Raw genomic sequence first — 16314 nt, 5'->3', positions numbered from 1 at the left:
TTCAGCTGCTGGCATTAGATGAAGTTCTGAATTCCATAGCTTGAGAAAGATAGGATCTTGTCTTTCACACAAATACAGGTTTAAAGGCTTGACATAAAAGAGGAAAAATGTTTCAGTCCCCTGTACAGAGTACATATATGAACGATAAACAAAGATGTTAGTTTTCAGTTTCAGGCTTCAAATTCAGGAAAAGAAAATTTATACATTATCTCATGCTACATATGACATATCCTTAGAATTCATAGATCATTCCGTTTTGTATAATCTTTCTGGTGGGGATGTGCAAAAACAACCCTCCAGTTTCAGAGACTTGGGCTATGTGGAACATATAAGCAGTTACAGTAGAAAGTTTCTCCCCTCCCCCTTCTCCCCCAACTCCCTCTGGTGAGAGGATCTCACAATTGCTATTGTTCACTGTATATTATCTCTGACTTTGACTTCCATTGGAGCTGCTGACCCAGCTTCATATCCCCTTCTGACGTGCTGGCAAACTCCTCTGATCGACAAATGCTGGAATTGATGATCTGACATGTTTATGTAGATTAACTGACTCCTGGCTGCATCATACGGAAGAAAGCCCACTTAGTACAGGGGCCAGACTCCTTGCCAACAACCTTCTCATTGACCCACCAATCTGATCTAATGGTGGGCTTGTCAGACACCCCTCCATCTGCGTTGTCAAACTTGAATTCCTTCAGAGAAACTTGTGCAACATGCTTCTCCTTCTCCTGTTGCTCCTCTTCTTCATCCCCTGAAGCTCTCTCAGGCATGTCATTTGATGTTTCCCCAGCACGGCACTCAAAAGCATCCCCTGTTTCACTTGAAACGCCACCTTTTTGAGATGTGGACGTTGCTGCTGCTGCATCTGGTAGAGCTTCTGTTGCAGATTCAACCAATGTTCCAGGGGCCATCTCCACACAGCTTGGAACCATTGCAACCTCAACATCTTCGGCGGTTAACTCAAATGAAACTCTCTGACCAATCACAACATCACCATTTTGGGATCCATTTTCTGAGTTTGCAAGAGATACAACCTCTGACATCCGACTGTCAAGAATAAAACTGTCTCGAGAAGTTGGCCCAGCAACATCTGGCGTTAAAGAGCCAGAGCCTCGTCCTGGCCCCCAGTAACGGTTAGAAAGCCCTCCGATGTTCAAGATCTTGGGGGCCTCCCCTGCTCCAAAATGAAGAAAAGGATGTCCTCCAGCAAAGAAATCGCAATCAGGGTATGGAGATGAGGTTCCAGAACCTGAGATTGCTGAGCTAGGCGATATGAGGTGCCCAACTGGGCTTCCAGGGTACAGGTGATATGATTGGAATTCATAGTTGAAACTAGGGAATTTCTGACATGTCTCACCTGTTCTGTGATTGGGGTCTAATGATGAGGTTAGCAGCTGAGCAAACGGCACCTCAGGTGACGAAGGTGTTGTCATCTGAACAGTTTCAGGAGGAGGAGTAAGGGGAGCAGTAGATGGTTCAGTTGTGAAGGTTGAGAAGACAGGGGGCGATACTAACTGAGTCTCGTGTGCATAAGGCCCAATCGCAAAAATAGAGGCGGGCCCACTTGGAGAGTAAGAAAAGGTGTTGAGAGAGAGTAAACCAGATGGTGACTGGGTAGCAGAAGGAGGTTCTGATTGAAAAAAAGAAGCAGGAGACGATGGAGGAGCAACAAAAGGTAACATTATGGTAGGCTGGTGCACTGGATTCTCAGTGGCAGGAGCAACAGTTCCTGGAAATGTTCGTTCAGGAATGAGGACTGCATGGCTAATTCGCTTGCCATGTTTATGTGATCCGAAACACCAGTATAGACTCCAGCAGCTACTCCACCTTCTCTTCTGCATATGCAATAACATACATGAGGTTTTTACTCTTAAGAAAGGAAAAATTCGTTGCAGGAAGCAATATGTGGTTTCTTCTGTAGTTAACATAAAATTAAGCAATTCACAAGGCAGTTGAATACAAGAATATTTTATCTTCAGGAAACCATTCAAAAAAATTAAACTGGGAAAGGAAAATTCATCATGCTGTGCATAAGCACAAGAGACGAAGGTAAAAGATTTATAAAAGAAAGAAAATAAATACGCCAGCAACCAAACAAACCAATAGAAAGGGTTGAAAGGGAAAAATTCATGATGTTTCTATTCACCTGTAAAAATACTCAAATTATCACATATGTCCCTCCAGTTCAAGAATGGCCAAACAAATTGATTGGATGAACACATAATGGCATGCAAACATAAGACATTCTCACAACCATAATATTTAAAAATCATTCAAAATGTAACACAAATGAATTGATGGTCTTCCAGAAGTGCATAGCCAAATTCTGAGCAACACCCCATACTCTTTCCTCCAACATCAAATGGTACAAAATGCTAACACTACCTCATAAATTCCAATATGATATTGTTGAAACCATGTGGGTAGATCGGGAGAATAAACATAAAATGCCCCTCTTCACCAGTGAGAATGCTTACAAGCCACAATAGCAGACAATGAGAAACTCCTAAAGTGTCATTTTCATCCCAAAAAAATAAACAGTAGCCATTGAAATAAAATAAAAAATAAAATAAAAAACAAAGAAAAAATCAAATCCAACTGAACAACTCCTTGGGAACACATAAATTTATCCCTTGCCTAATCCTAATCATAATCACAACAACAGGCAGTCACATCAGCAATTTTAGACTGGAAATACAGCATAGAAACATTCTAATGTCATGTTTTTCTGCTGAATAGATCCAGATGGTGAATATTTTTTTATTCATGAAAACTGTCAAGTTTAGATCAAGTACGTCCTATTTAAACACTATGTGTCTCTAATTCATGCTCTGTCAACACTTAGTTCAGGGGAAGAATATGAATGCTTTCCCCCAATCCCAAGTTGCATTATTCCCTCCTCCACCCCCCCCAAAAAAAAATAATAAAAATAAAAAAAAGAGGCATGGGGTGCTGCCAAATGCCTGATGAGGGAAAAAAGATAAGAAGGTTTATGGGCACTTTTGAAAGGTATCTACTCCAATAATCCATATTTTCACATCAGAGCCCTGTGGTTAATTTTTTTTTGGCTTTCCTTTGGTTGAGGCAGCCATAACTCTTAAAATGCATATCCATATGCTTTCAGAGATGATTCCTACCTTATCTTGGTGGATAACTGTAATTTTCACAGTAATAACTCTCCAGAGTACAGACACTAGATAAAAATTGAAGGAGAAACTTGTTCAAGTCTATTCCCAAAGTCATCCCCATCAAGTTGAAGGCACACACACACACACACACACACACACACACACACATATATATATATATATTTAAGAAGGTAAAACTGTCACCTTAACTGTACCAAAGCTTGAAATTGGGGATTATAGTAGGCCACCACAATAACTAATGCCAGAATATTATCTGTAAGTTAAAAGGGGGGGGGGTAGTGTGTCCATAAATAGTGTCAATGCCCACCTAACCATCCATGATCTGCAACCATGTTGGATCCTAAATCATTGATACTGGTCAGGAATTATGAAAGGAAATAAAGTTGGCATTTTCAAAGACCATAGAAAGGACTACGAATTGCCAGCCAAATTCCAGCTCTCCAACACCTTGGTTTTCCCATTCATTTTCTAAGTTGCGGCCCTCTTAAGTGTTCGCTTGGAAACAATGTGGAGTGAAACTAAAAACTAACAAAGAAATGCATGTGTAAGAGTTGTATTCAGAACTAAAGAAAATCCAACACATATAAAACTTACCATGATTAAATTTGATCGACGATAATATCTGAAAACATGCAGAACATGTGTTCCCTTAAAAACATTATCAGTTTTTGAGAAATAGTGCGAGTTTTACAATTTATAAGACAGACTCTCAAAAGTTCTAGAAATCTTCTGCGTAAAGTTCTACAAGAGAAGAAAAAACTCTATTGCACACACAAAATATTCAATCAGTAAGAGACTGATGTATATACAGATACAGGTCCAAAGATAAGTTTATATTTATATAATCTAGAACGTGAAGTGAGGCTTGAACCCTAAATAACAGTCGAGCATCCAAAATATTTAGCCCTTTATATCTATGCCCCCTTACAAAAAATATTTAGCCCTTTAGTAAGCTTATATGGACAAAGAATAGGCATGAACAGAATTAGAATTTTCACAGTAAACAAAAGAGCCATCAGTATTGCAAATTCCATTGGAAACTGCGCACCTTGACATAGTATGTCTCTTTCTATTTCAAATTTCACAATCTGAACTATGCTTGGAAGATATATTATTTGCTCTATGCACCCAAATTATGGCTTCTTCAATTACACAAACAAAGATGTGAGCTTGTCATTACATTTGTTTTTTGGGGGGTGGGGGGAAGGTTTTAGGCCTAGACATCAATTCAATGATCAAGGTTTTGCTAGAAATGCAAATGACAACGCACCTTGTTATGGATAAAAGATGGATACTTCAGGCTGAGAGAAGCTGCTATATACTAAAGAGACTAACAGTCATGCATGAAAATGTTATCTAAACCATTGGAATCCAATGGTTATTGCCCAAAATTGTTATTTCCCAAGTTAAAAACACACTAAGACACCCATAGGAAGTAGTATCAACTGAATTATCATGCGTGCAAGGTTCTGCTTTTCTCTCATAGCCATGCTCAATTTGGTGATGGGCACAATTTGAGATTGATTGTTTCACTCTAAAATGAATCACAACCATAGAATCTCCAGATAATCCTTTACCAATCTAAATTTGACAAACCTTACACCCCTCCCACCACACCCCCCCCCCCCAAAATAAATAAATAAATAAATTTGACAAACCCCCATCGAATCCCTTTCAAACAAAGAGAACTTTTTCCATCATCTTGGCAAAACAAACTACAGCGGCCGCTAAGCATGGAACATTCCACAAGAATACGAAAACCCACCTTGATGAAAAGGGGGGGGGGGGGGGAAGGTTAGAAAAAATCACCGGACAGGTATTTTGCGAAGCAAGAGATCCAACAAAACCAGTTCTTGGACCAAGATTCCTTCTGTGATTCCAGAATGGTTTCATATACTAAAGCAAAGGAACTACTTCTAAACTACGTCTACTACCCAGGAAACAGAGTAGGGAAAAGGAAAACTGCTGAAATTCCAAATCCACCGCAGCCCAAAGCCATATCATCCGTCGAAATATAAGTCAAACCTCGTCAAAACATAACACAGAACAGAGGAAAATTATCGACACAACCTTCAAAGACGAAACATATTAATCCAAACCGAGACCTCAAGCTATCTGTAGTCAATTATCAGATCACAAAGCAAAAGCAGAGCAAGAAAGAGACGAAGAAATCATTCCAATAACGAGCATAAGCTGAGTAATTCGACAGATCTTAAAATTTCGGAACATATTAAGATTTAATACATACCCAACTAAAAATATACAAAAACACCAACACAGAACCAACAGGAATTAAGTTGAAAAACAAAAAAATAACACCAAATGGATGAAATAAGCGATTTACCTGAACCGTGGTCTGCTGAACTCGACTCTCAGCGGCGGCGATCGCATTGGCGGCAGCATTTAAAGTCTCAACACTGTTATTTACACCTCTCATCGCTCCTTTTTTTGATCGAATAGACCTAATTTCCAAAATTATCTCTTTCTTCAATCTCCAATACCGTCTCCGTCAAAACTTCGCCGGAGAAGTGTGAGAAACGCAAGTCAGAACGAGAGAGAGAGAGAGAGAGAGAGAGAGAGGCAAGAAGACCAGAGGAGAAGAAAGTAGAAAAATGGTGACATATAAAAGGTCCGAAAAATCTAAACACCGTCTCTCTCTCTCTCTCTCTCTCTCTCTCTCTCTCTCTCTCTGTGTTATTTTGTAATGATCGCCTTGAGGTCAAACACGCAAAGATGTAAACTTTGATTTCTTAATAATTATTATTAACTTAATCCCACTGTTTAAAGACATGATCTTTTCTAGATTTTAGCAGAGGTACCTTGATTAAACATTTGTTATTAATAACCTTCGACCGCGCATTATGAGTTAATTTACTTATGTACCCCTCAACACTGCTCTTAATTAATTTCTTGATTTGGTTTTACCCCAAAAAAAAAAAAAAAAATCTTGATTTAGGTATTAAGGTAAGTACATGTGTCCACTTCCATAATATATAAAAGAGAAAAAATAAAGTTGTCCAGTCGTTTGGTCCTAGGGTTGTGCTTTTGCGTGAAATTAGCGTAATGAAATACTCTTAAATATTTTATTCATAGATGTCTCTACATATCAACCTAGGAGTCACACAACCAAGCAACAATAAAACGATCTCTTACCCTATATGTAAAGTCTGAGTTTTCTTCACCCATGGTGATAAGGGAACCTCTTAATTCGCAAGATATATTCATCTTTTTTGTTAAAAAATGTATATTTCAAACACTTAACAATAAAGGACGTGAATCAACAATTAAGCTTTTTTTTAATATTCTAATTACTACGTCAAATCACGACGAATGAAGAGATTCTCTCAATGAAATTTTTTTATCCACTATTATGATCTTTTCTTTACTCTCCAAGTCTAAAATGTTATTTATATTGTTTCAAGAGTTTTATTCGAACATTAAAATCCACGAGTAAAGAGATTTTCTTTTCATCATGGATCAAAGAAAACTAAATCCTAAAATTATTAATGATGCACCTTAGATTCTTTCCCTTTTGATGAGGCAAAGGGGGATGGATGCACACGACACAACACATGATTTGATTTTTTTGTTTTTCTGTTTGTTTCTTTATAGTGGAAAAATCATTCTAATTGTTACAGTTGTGAGGATGTGCTTATCCACAAATATGTCTACAACTACAAGTTTCTATTTGTGCTTTGGAAGCATAGGGGTTGTGGACCCAAAACCACTATTAAGTGAGCCACTTGACTTTAATGTCTCTAAAAAAATATTTTTTTAATGGGAGAGCTCTAAAACTGGTGTGGTAAATTTATATCACCTTGAAGGGTAATTTAGGAACAAAAACTGGAGACAAAAAAATCTTATATTTTTAATTAAGATTAGATTAGTGATAAAAATATGTTTAAAAGTGTCATGAGTTTTTAGGTGTTGGGTTTGTTTTAGAGAGAGAAAAAAATAAAAGAAAAGGAGTGCACGTGTGGGTGGTCCGGTTGTCGATGGCGCGCCCAGTAGTGCGCAAGATGGGGGGAGATGGGGCCCACTTTCCATCTAAAATTCTGTCTCTATTTTTTTTTAACTAACTTTGCACGGATGGGTTAGTTCATCCGTTCATCGGCCTTTTCTGACTCTTTTGGAGTCTTTTTGACAACGATGTAAACCCCATCTCTCTCTCTCTTTTAGGTTCTAAAATTTGGTATCGGGTTGGATGATTCGCATCAATATCGGCAGATCTTGACCAATTATATACAAATTTTTAGAATCATAAACAGGACCCAATACCCAAAGGTACATTTTTCCCCATCTCTATCCAATCGAGGACGATACGAGTTGATTTTAATCGATATCAATCAAAACCGATACTGCATCCGATGCAAAATACTAAACCCTATCTCTCTCTTTCTCTCTCTATGGAAGGAACCAAAAGGGGTATCATCTATCAAGTAGGAAAGAACAACTTAACTTTTCACTATGCTTTGTTTTAGGTTTTGGGAATAACTTTTCATCTTTTTAACCTTTACACATATCTTTCATTAGGGTTTTATTAAAGCACGACCTTTATTCAGCTTTTTGTACAAGTCTTTCATTAGATTATAAGAAAAGTTTTAACTTTTAAGGCTAACTTGCTGGGTCCTCATACCCAGTCCCACACGTGGCAAAAAAAAAGCTATATGTCTAGTCTCATGGTTGCACGTTGCGTGAAGTTACAAATTTTTAGTGAGAGAGAAAGAGAAGTAAACATGTACAATAGATGGTGTGGATTAACACATTGGGGGGCCATGGTAGGTCCTACCAGACAGGAGCCACTGAAGCACTACACGTGTGTGTCATGTTATTGGGAGGTGGTTGTTCCGAAATAAATAAGATAACTAAGAATTGCACGGATGGATTATCTAGAGGCATCTACTTTTAGCCATGATTAGGTTTTTAATGTTCTACGAAAAAAACTAAAGATTAGGTTTTTAATGAGTAGTCATCAAGACCCATCTATCTATCGTTTATGGGCATATCTAATGATTTACATTATTATTATTATTATTATTATTATTATTATTATTATTATTATTATTATTATTATTATTTAAAAATAGAAAAGAAATGGTAATAGTCTGACACTTATTATAATTAGTCATAACTTGTCAATTTTTTAGCATGGATCCTAACGTTTGTCCTTATTTTGAATCTTCATGTGGTCGACCCCATTAAGGTAGGATAGGGTTTTGAATATTATTATTGTCGTTGAAAGGGAAATAACAATCAAGAGACTCAAACTCGAGACCTCACGATTTGCACACCACATTTGTACTAACTGTGTTAGGCAGTTGTTTTTATTATTTTGAGTTTATTTGTTTGATGTGACTAATGACTGGGTGATTCTACCTTCAAACTTTAAAGTGTGGAAAATGGTTTTAGATATTAATGATCGGTATCAACCAATGCCATATTGGTGGCATTAGAATCATAGTTAATTAAAATGACAACGGGAAAATGCTTTATTTGGTATGGTATGTTTAAAGTGCGTTTTGACTAACTATAATATTCATAACATAAGAGGGGATAATGGTCCTAGAAAAAAAGGAATCAGTATTATGAAGGGGGGCAGAAGAGTCTGATACGACCAATCCAAATTGGTATTGAACAAGCACAATATGGGGACTGATACCTAAGTCCATGGTGTGGATGGATGGATTGGGTGATGAACGATGAGTAATGGAAGGTGTTTATATTATTACCCAGTTTAAAATATATTTGCATTTAAGGAAAAAGATTCCTACAATGTCTTGAAGGGGATATTCTTCTCATACACTCTCTAATAATGAGTTGTGGGGTTCACATTGGTACTCTCCTCAGACAAATGTGGACTCCCATATTGAACAAATCCCTCTCATTCATCCCATTTCTTACTTTGGCATTTGCCTTCATGTGAAACCTCTATCTTTACATTTAAAATCATCAACATATATAAATATGTACTACTTATGCCAATCGCATGTACTCACATAGAATTACATACCCACCATATATGTCAATGCATCCTTGTGTCTTTAACCATTTGTGCACATGCACCTTCTCGTAGTCCTTCGATTTTTAAAGCTTTATTTTATCACTTACAAACTTTATTTGGATAGAAACTTGATGTATAAGCAAAGGATCTTCATATCAACTTTTCACAAAAATTAAGCCTCATTACAAACAGCCCAAGGAATTCTACTTCTAACAACAATTGCCTAGCGTAGTTGATGAACTGTGGTGTATAAAAAACTCATGCTCACTATAAGGTTTTGAGTTCGAACCTCTTGGCTATTACCTATTTCCCTCCCTACCTATTAAAAAAAAAAAACTCTACTTCTAAGCCATGGCTTCTACATTTTAATTTTCTCCTTTAATAATAATGTTCTACCATTTGGAGAGAGAGAGAGAGAGAGAGAGAGAGAGAGAGAGAGAGAGAGAGAGAGAGAGAGAGAGAGAGAGAGAGAGAGAGAGAGAGAGAGAGGGGGGGAATTTTCAAAGTTTCTAGTGTGGCTTGGAGAAGAAGGAAGTCTACACTGAAAGTCAGAAAATAAATTAGTCATTAAGCTCTCATTACCTCTGTGGTTACATTTCCCACTTATTAAATACATATATCCCTGGTTCTAGCAGTGTTTGAGGATTCAGGTAATCATCCTCCATGGATATGGATGGGGATGGGGATGGGGATGGGGATGGGTTATCTGAGACACAAATCCGGGTTTTAAGAGTAATTAACAAAATCTAGGGATGGTTGTGGGCCCTTCTATTAGCTGTAGTGGGCTTGCGAGTAAAACTATATAAACTAGAAACTACAAGGCAGCTAGGGCCTATATATAGAGCTCTACTGAGGATGTCCATATCAAAGGGCGGTGGGTAAGTGGGTTCATGGTTGTTCCTACCTTGATTTGGGGAAAGAGTCATATGTTAGAGAGCCTACCATTATAAGTTCATATACTTTCGTAGTGGTCTATCAACATCACATAGTTGTGTTCAGAATTAGCCTTATTTATATAATACGAAAAGCTCATTAAGAGTATCATCTTTTTTACTATTAATTAAAGGGATTTTCTTTTAAATTAAATTAATGGGATTAGAAGAAAATAATTCATTAATTATATTTATCTCTCTCTAATGATCATGTTTATTATTATTAATTCTTCCTATGCTTTGTCGTATGATATGATAATGATAACATATTAATAGTGACAAAGCAAAGCAAAGCAAAGGAAAATAGTTAAATTAGTTTTTGGGGGCTCTCACGCACTCAAGTGGGGCGATGTGCAGTGAATCCGTTCATATGGGGTCTCGGTGTGTCATATTTCATAATATTGGTGACAACCATTGTTTCATGAATTGAAATCGAATTGATCAAAATAATCTCTCAACATTCTTGGAGTAAGGTTGTGTAGTTTTCATCTTTTGTAGTTTATATATACAAGAGCCTCATATATTGAGTACATATTTTTTTTTCATTGTTTCATGAATTGGAATCAGATTGATTGAATCAACCAATTAAGATTAGAATCGACCGATTTTAGGGCTAGGTTTCAAATCTATAAGGTTAAATATAAGTTTTTCGATATCAATTTCAGTTGATTTCAATCCGATTCAAATATTTTGTATGAATTTGTCGTCTACATCTCAATGGCTAAATTTTAGTCCAAAGTTATAATAAAATTATCAAAATACCTTCAAACATAGATGAATATAATGAAAAATATAAATCTATCTAGAAGCATGGCTTGTGCTAGTTGTAAGCAAGGGCTCCATTAACCTTGGACAATATTGTCCTCTTCGGCCCATAAGCTTCAAGGCTTTAAAACACGTTGTGCCATGTTAAGGAGGCTAAATGTTATTAACAAACCCAGTAATCTCTCTCTAGGCGATGTGAGACTAAAATTTGTACACCCTCACTGATCTCTCAAACCCCCTAGTACTTGTTGTATTATTGGTGGGAACACCTCCCCAATCTCCCAACAGGTTTAATACTTGCAATATTCTTGGGTCTCACATAGTCACATGTGTGATCTTCTATCCTATGGACTAATCCATGTAGTACCAAATGACAAATAGTGAGACGTTATATTTCATAAAGCATAGTGACGGCAAAAAAACTCTTTTTTTCTGATATAAAATCCTATATATATACATATATATTTAGAGAAAAAATTCTAAAGGGTAAAGATTTAAAAAAAAAAATTTGACACGTTAAGGATGGTCAACAAGATAATCATAGATAGGCAAATTGCATAATTGCATATGAGATTTGAGCTCAAGCTGGGCCAAGTTTAAACAGAAGTCCTCAATCCTAAGTCCTAACCCAGCCCGGCCCACTTACAGTTCGTAGTTCTGAGCCCCAATGGGCCAATCCATTCCACGATCAGCCTCTGGTTATCCACTTCTTATCCCGGCGGGCAAAGTTGAAGCAGAGCTATAGAAGATCCCAATCCCTACCTCTTCAAGCGAGTGAGTGACAACAAATCCATGGCTTCCATTACTTCTACTGCTGCATATTTATGTTCTTCAACACATGGGCGTTCACCCATTTTCGCTTTCTCTGCATCTGTAGTTCTATCTCCCCAAAACTCCAATCCTCGTCTCTCCACATCGATTCCTCAATTGGGGTTTGGTTTATTTCCGCCATGGAATGGCCTTAAACATCTGGGTTTATCAGTCAGACCAAAACCCTTGAAAATTGGTAAATTTTTTTCCATATTTTTGGTAGTAAGAATTTTTTTTTCCCTGTATTTTTCCCCCACATTGAATTCTAGCTTAATTTCACTAAAATTTGATTCGATTTAGTATTTTTTGCAGAGTCAGGAATTTTTTATCTAGTTTTGTTTGGTTACTGTGTTAGTATCTCTGATAAACTGTGTTTCAGGAGTAAATAGAAGAAGCAGAGGCAAGCTTGTGTATGCGTCTTTGTTTGGAGTTGGAGCTCCTGAAGCCCTTGTAATTGGAGTCGTGGCTTTGTTGGTATTTGGACCCAAAGGACTTGCAGAGGTGAGATTCTTCATTTATTTATCTTTAAACTTGTGGTTGAAAGCTGAGTATGTCATATGTTTACAGCTTGTAGTAACACGTTTCTTAACTTGCTCAGTTTTCACTTATGGAGGAAAATGTAAAGAATAATTTTGTTTCAGGAGAAAAATATGTTTATATTTCGAGTTATGGATTTCGTTATCTAATTTCAGGTAGCTAGGAATCTGGGAAAAACTTTGCGTGCTTTTCAACCCACAATCAGGGAACTTCAGGTAGTGGGGCAAGTTCATCATAGATTGTAATTTCTTGTTCCTGCCGGAGAAAACATAGTAATATGGTTGATCTCCATTTTTAATATTAGGAAGTCTCAAAAGAATTCAAAAGCACTCTTGAACGGGAGATTGGTCTCGATGACATCCCGACACAGAACACAAACAGTTCTAGCAACACCAACACTACCTTCACCTCCACCTCATCATCATATGCAGACAAAGAGAATGCAGAGGCTATGACTGATCCAAGTGAGTAGTTATGTACTTACATTTAATGTGGGGAATGGGAAAGTCGTCTCATATTTCTTATTCACTTGAAACATTCAGTCTTGAGTGGTTGATGGTGTTGCAAAATGTTGTTTTTGAATACATTTCTTCTATAAGTTTCTGTTCATAAGTGGTTTGTGATTGCTTCTAACTCTGTTCAGTCGTCCCTCTTTTAAAAATGGAGAAATGGATGTACCATGGAAAGCATTATATTATTAAAAGAAGTTAGTTGCATCTATTCTTAGAATGTTTCTGGGAAATGGTTTGGTTGTTAATTGGAACTGATAATTGAAGTACATAGATTAAACTATTAAATTTGCATTTCCAGTTTTTTCTACCTGCCTCGTTTTTCATTCTTTCTACAATATATAAGCATATGAAAGCTTTTAGATGTAAGCTCATGATCATCATTCTAACTTGGTTATCCATTTTCTTTTCCCTTATTTCATATATAAACACGAAGACATCTGTGTAGAAGAGGATTGTTGCACTAATGCTAAGCATCTGATATAGTTGCATGTATTTCATTGGATGGATGAGCCTCTTTATGGACTCAAAGGTGTGGTTCCTTCAATTCCATCTTGCTTACGATAAGAATGAAACACAGCTCTCCAAGAGCCCAAAATGAGCCTTGAATAGCATGGTATTCTCTGGGAAACTCATCCATCAAAACCAAACCAAAACACAAAAGTGCATATTTGTTCGTCTTCACCCCCACCCCCTCCTCTCAAGGATGTGAGTAAGCTGGATTAAAAATTGCAAAGGATGATGGTTGTGTTGAACACTTGCAGTGTGCTAACTGAGGTTTGGCTTTGAACATGATATTGGAAGGTCTGTAGAGCTCAAGTTGAATCAAACAGTGGTTTCGAAACCCCAATTAGAAGAAAATCAAAAAGTTTCCCGAGTTTCTGCCTAAAAATTTCACATTGTGAAAAATGCTCAGGCAAGTCATGATGGACTATGTTCTTAATTTCATGACAGTTGGGTTGTCCATTTAAAGAAGATTTTAATCAGAATGGTTTTGTTCACCCAGAATCTGAAGCCTTGATTAATTTAGATTGCTTCAGCTAGGCAAGCCTCTCTTCCATGAGAGGGAATATGGTAGATTGATGGAATTATGCCAGAATCTGGATCTGGTCTTGTGCCCTTAAACCAATTTTGGCTTCTGGTCCTCATGAATAGAAGATGGTAGATTCTTCTGTTTATTCAGTTGTCCTGCTTGTTGATGAGTAATGTCCTCTTTACTCGTATGGGTAAGTCTTATGGACTTCAAAAATTCAAGAATGAAATTTAAACTTCGCTTCGGTTTCTAAATTACTCTGGTGCCACCCTGCTTTTGGATGTCAGGTGCATACGTCTCCCCTTTATGGTAAGAGAGCACATACATGTGACTTAAATTTTCCTTTCATGACAATGGAGAATTTTTAGACAGTATATTTCAATAGCTTTGCTTCTTCAATTTTCAGCTTTTCTAGTTGCATTTCTTTCTCTTTTAAAGAGGGGGGGGGGGATTTTTTTTGAGGTAAAAACCCTAATAAATGGAGTATGAGTGATGGACCATATATAGGGGAGGCTCATGTAAGGCTGCAGTGAACCTCTGAAAGTACAATTACTTTCAACCCTTGAAGATAATGGCCAGAAAAAGGGCAGGCTGAATATATTTTTATCTCACCCCCTTTCACATGAGCTGTTCCACTGGGAATTCTGCTGCTCCTTTCCAGAAGTCGCACCAGATTATAGAAGACCAAAAATTAGTTGTTAGGAATGAACATTTCTGTGGAAACAAATCCAAATTCAGGAGGAAAATAGAATGTATGATGCCGATTCATTGGTTTTTACACAATACACCTGCTGGGAGTTGTCCACCTTCTAGAAATTAAGTGGTCCACAGTGAAGATCTTGTCAGAGTATGGGTCCACTTTACAATAGATTTTGAAGATGATATGGGGTCTCAACAGAGTTAGGTTGGGTGCTTAACCTGATAATATTTCAGGACTCATCAAAACATTCACCAATTAGCCCAAATCACTGCCTTGACTTGCTATCATTATTCTATGATCTAAGCTTTCTCATATTTCTGTGTATGCTTTTTTATGATTTTGGCAGTTGATGGCCCAAGGATTTTGGCAGTAAATCTTTTAACAACTATTTAATCTCGGTCATTTGGTTTCTGAATACGTTGACCACTCAGTGGCATAAGTTTGCCCCAAATAATGGCACTTGGCTATGACATATCAAAGGGCTTCATATAATTGATGCTCCCAAAATCCTTAGATACAATAATTTGATCTTCACTTTCCTATTCAAGGCCTTCCTACTTCTAAAGACCCTTTCTGCCTCCCTCCAAGTGGTTGGAAATGCTGCAGCAGTAAAAAATTTCAAAATTGCCTGATATGATATGGTAAAAATATTCAAATTAGTGGAGTCCCATTTTATGCATTAGGCCTTGTATTTAGATTCTTACATGCTCCTGGGTAAGATCCTTGAATCATTGTTATCACTTGATTGTTACTAGGTAACGGGAAATACTAATCTAGCTTCACGTATATTGTTGGTTGTTTGCTTTTGTTAAATCTATGAATTTGCGTCTAAAATATGTCAAGAAATACAAAAGAGGACAACTGAATGTCTGAATATGATAGCCATGTCATTTTCCTTTATTTACAGATGGTGCTCCATCTGCGGAAAGAGCATACACTGCTGAAGATTACTTGAAGGTTACAGAGATGCAGCTAAAAGCATCTGCCGCCCAACAGCAAGGACAGACACCCCTTGTAGGAGGGCAGTCTGAAGACTCTGAACCTAAAGATCAGGCTCAAGGTTTGGGATTTTAACTCTTATTTCCATCGAGCTCTTGTTTTCCTTGGTTCTCATTATGCAATGCAATTTGTAACAGCTCTCACTCCCGAAGTTGCCACCACTACTCCACCACAAAGCTCCAAGAAAGAGACATGAAACTTATCTTGGTGGAATGAAACAAACTGATGAAATGCTTCATCCATCAAATGCCTTGGTTATTACCAAATTATCTGGAGGAGTTAGGAGTTATGAGACCTTCTATTTGATGGGGATTGAAAGACTCGGACAACTGAATGAATTTTGCAGAGGCATGTAGAACAGATATATATTTTGTATACTAGGAAAGTAGGAATCACTTCAAGAGAGGAGGTGATGATACTTACTTTTTGAGTAAAATTTAGAGCCCTATGTACTGGGTTTATGAGTTCCTGTGAAATGAATATGCACCATATTGAATTTTTTTTCCCCCATTGAGTTTTTGGGTGTACAAATGAGTCACAGAACTACAAATATTTTGCTGTAAAATAAGCTTGTTCAAAATCTACAGAAAACATCGTAAAGGAGACAAAAAACCATACAAGAATTTAAAGAATGTAAGCTATATTACTGAAATGCAAGCTAAAAGTGGAGGAAAACAATTTTTAATAATTTTTTTTGGATGTTTTCCTAAAAAGAAAGGGGTTGCATCTTTGGTGGGGTTGCATCTTTGGTCAATCATACTAATATACAATTGCCACTCATGCAGATGGAACATAAGGGGATCAGTAATAAGTTCTAGCTCCGCCAGATTTCCAGTAAATGAAACTGTATAGCCCATAAGGCTATGGAACAATTTAAGC

At 37.1% G+C, this 16314-nt stretch overlaps 2 protein-coding genes across 2 annotated transcripts; one reads left to right on the top strand and one right to left on the bottom strand.

Annotated features, from left to right (window-relative positions):
* Positions 1–94: 94 nt before the first annotated feature.
* On the bottom strand, positions 95–5807 carry LOC122085753. The gene is made up of 2 exons (XM_042654319.1): positions 5494–5807; positions 95–1835 (listed from the first exon to the last, which is right to left on the bottom strand). Exons 1-2 carry the CDS (start codon positions 5584–5586, stop codon positions 543–545), a joined length of 1386 nt encoding a protein of 461 aa, XP_042510253.1. The 5' UTR covers positions 5587–5807; the 3' UTR covers positions 95–542.
* A 5739-nt stretch (positions 5808–11546) lies between these two features.
* Positions 11547–15945, top strand: LOC122085948 (sec-independent protein translocase protein TATB, chloroplastic). The gene is made up of 6 exons (XM_042654575.1): positions 11547–11853; positions 12037–12158; positions 12350–12409; positions 12499–12658; positions 15344–15496; positions 15573–15945. Exons 1-6 carry the CDS (start codon positions 11640–11642, stop codon positions 15629–15631), a joined length of 768 nt encoding a protein of 255 aa, XP_042510509.1. The 5' UTR covers positions 11547–11639; the 3' UTR covers positions 15632–15945.
* Positions 15946–16314: the final 369 nt, after the last annotated feature.

The sequence above is a fragment of the Macadamia integrifolia genome, chromosome 8, assembly GCF_013358625.1.
Source record: "Macadamia integrifolia cultivar HAES 741 chromosome 8, SCU_Mint_v3, whole genome shotgun sequence".
In the NCBI taxonomy this organism is placed as follows: Eukaryota; Viridiplantae; Streptophyta; class Magnoliopsida; order Proteales; family Proteaceae; genus Macadamia; species Macadamia integrifolia.
This window is presented reverse-complemented; position numbering and strand designations above follow the sequence as displayed.

Coding starts and splice junctions, on each gene's coding strand:
- LOC122085948 (XM_042654575.1), top strand. CDS start 11,640: ATGGCTTCCATTACTTCTACTGCTGCATATTTATGTTCTTCAACACAT. Junction 12,159..12,349: donor GACCCAAAGGACTTGCAGAG/GTGAGATTCTTC, acceptor ATCTAATTTCAG/GTAGCTAGGAATCTGGGAAA. Junction 15,497..15,572: donor ACCTAAAGATCAGGCTCAAG/GTTTGGGATTTT, acceptor AATTTGTAACAG/CTCTCACTCCCGAAGTTGCC.
- LOC122085753 (XM_042654319.1), bottom strand. CDS start 5,586: ATGAGAGGTGTAAATAACAGTGTTGAGACTTTAAATGCTGCCGCCAAT. Junction 1,836..5,493: donor TTCAGCAGACCACGGTTCAG/GTAAATCGCTTA, acceptor TTGCATATGCAG/AAGAGAAGGTGGAGTAGCTG.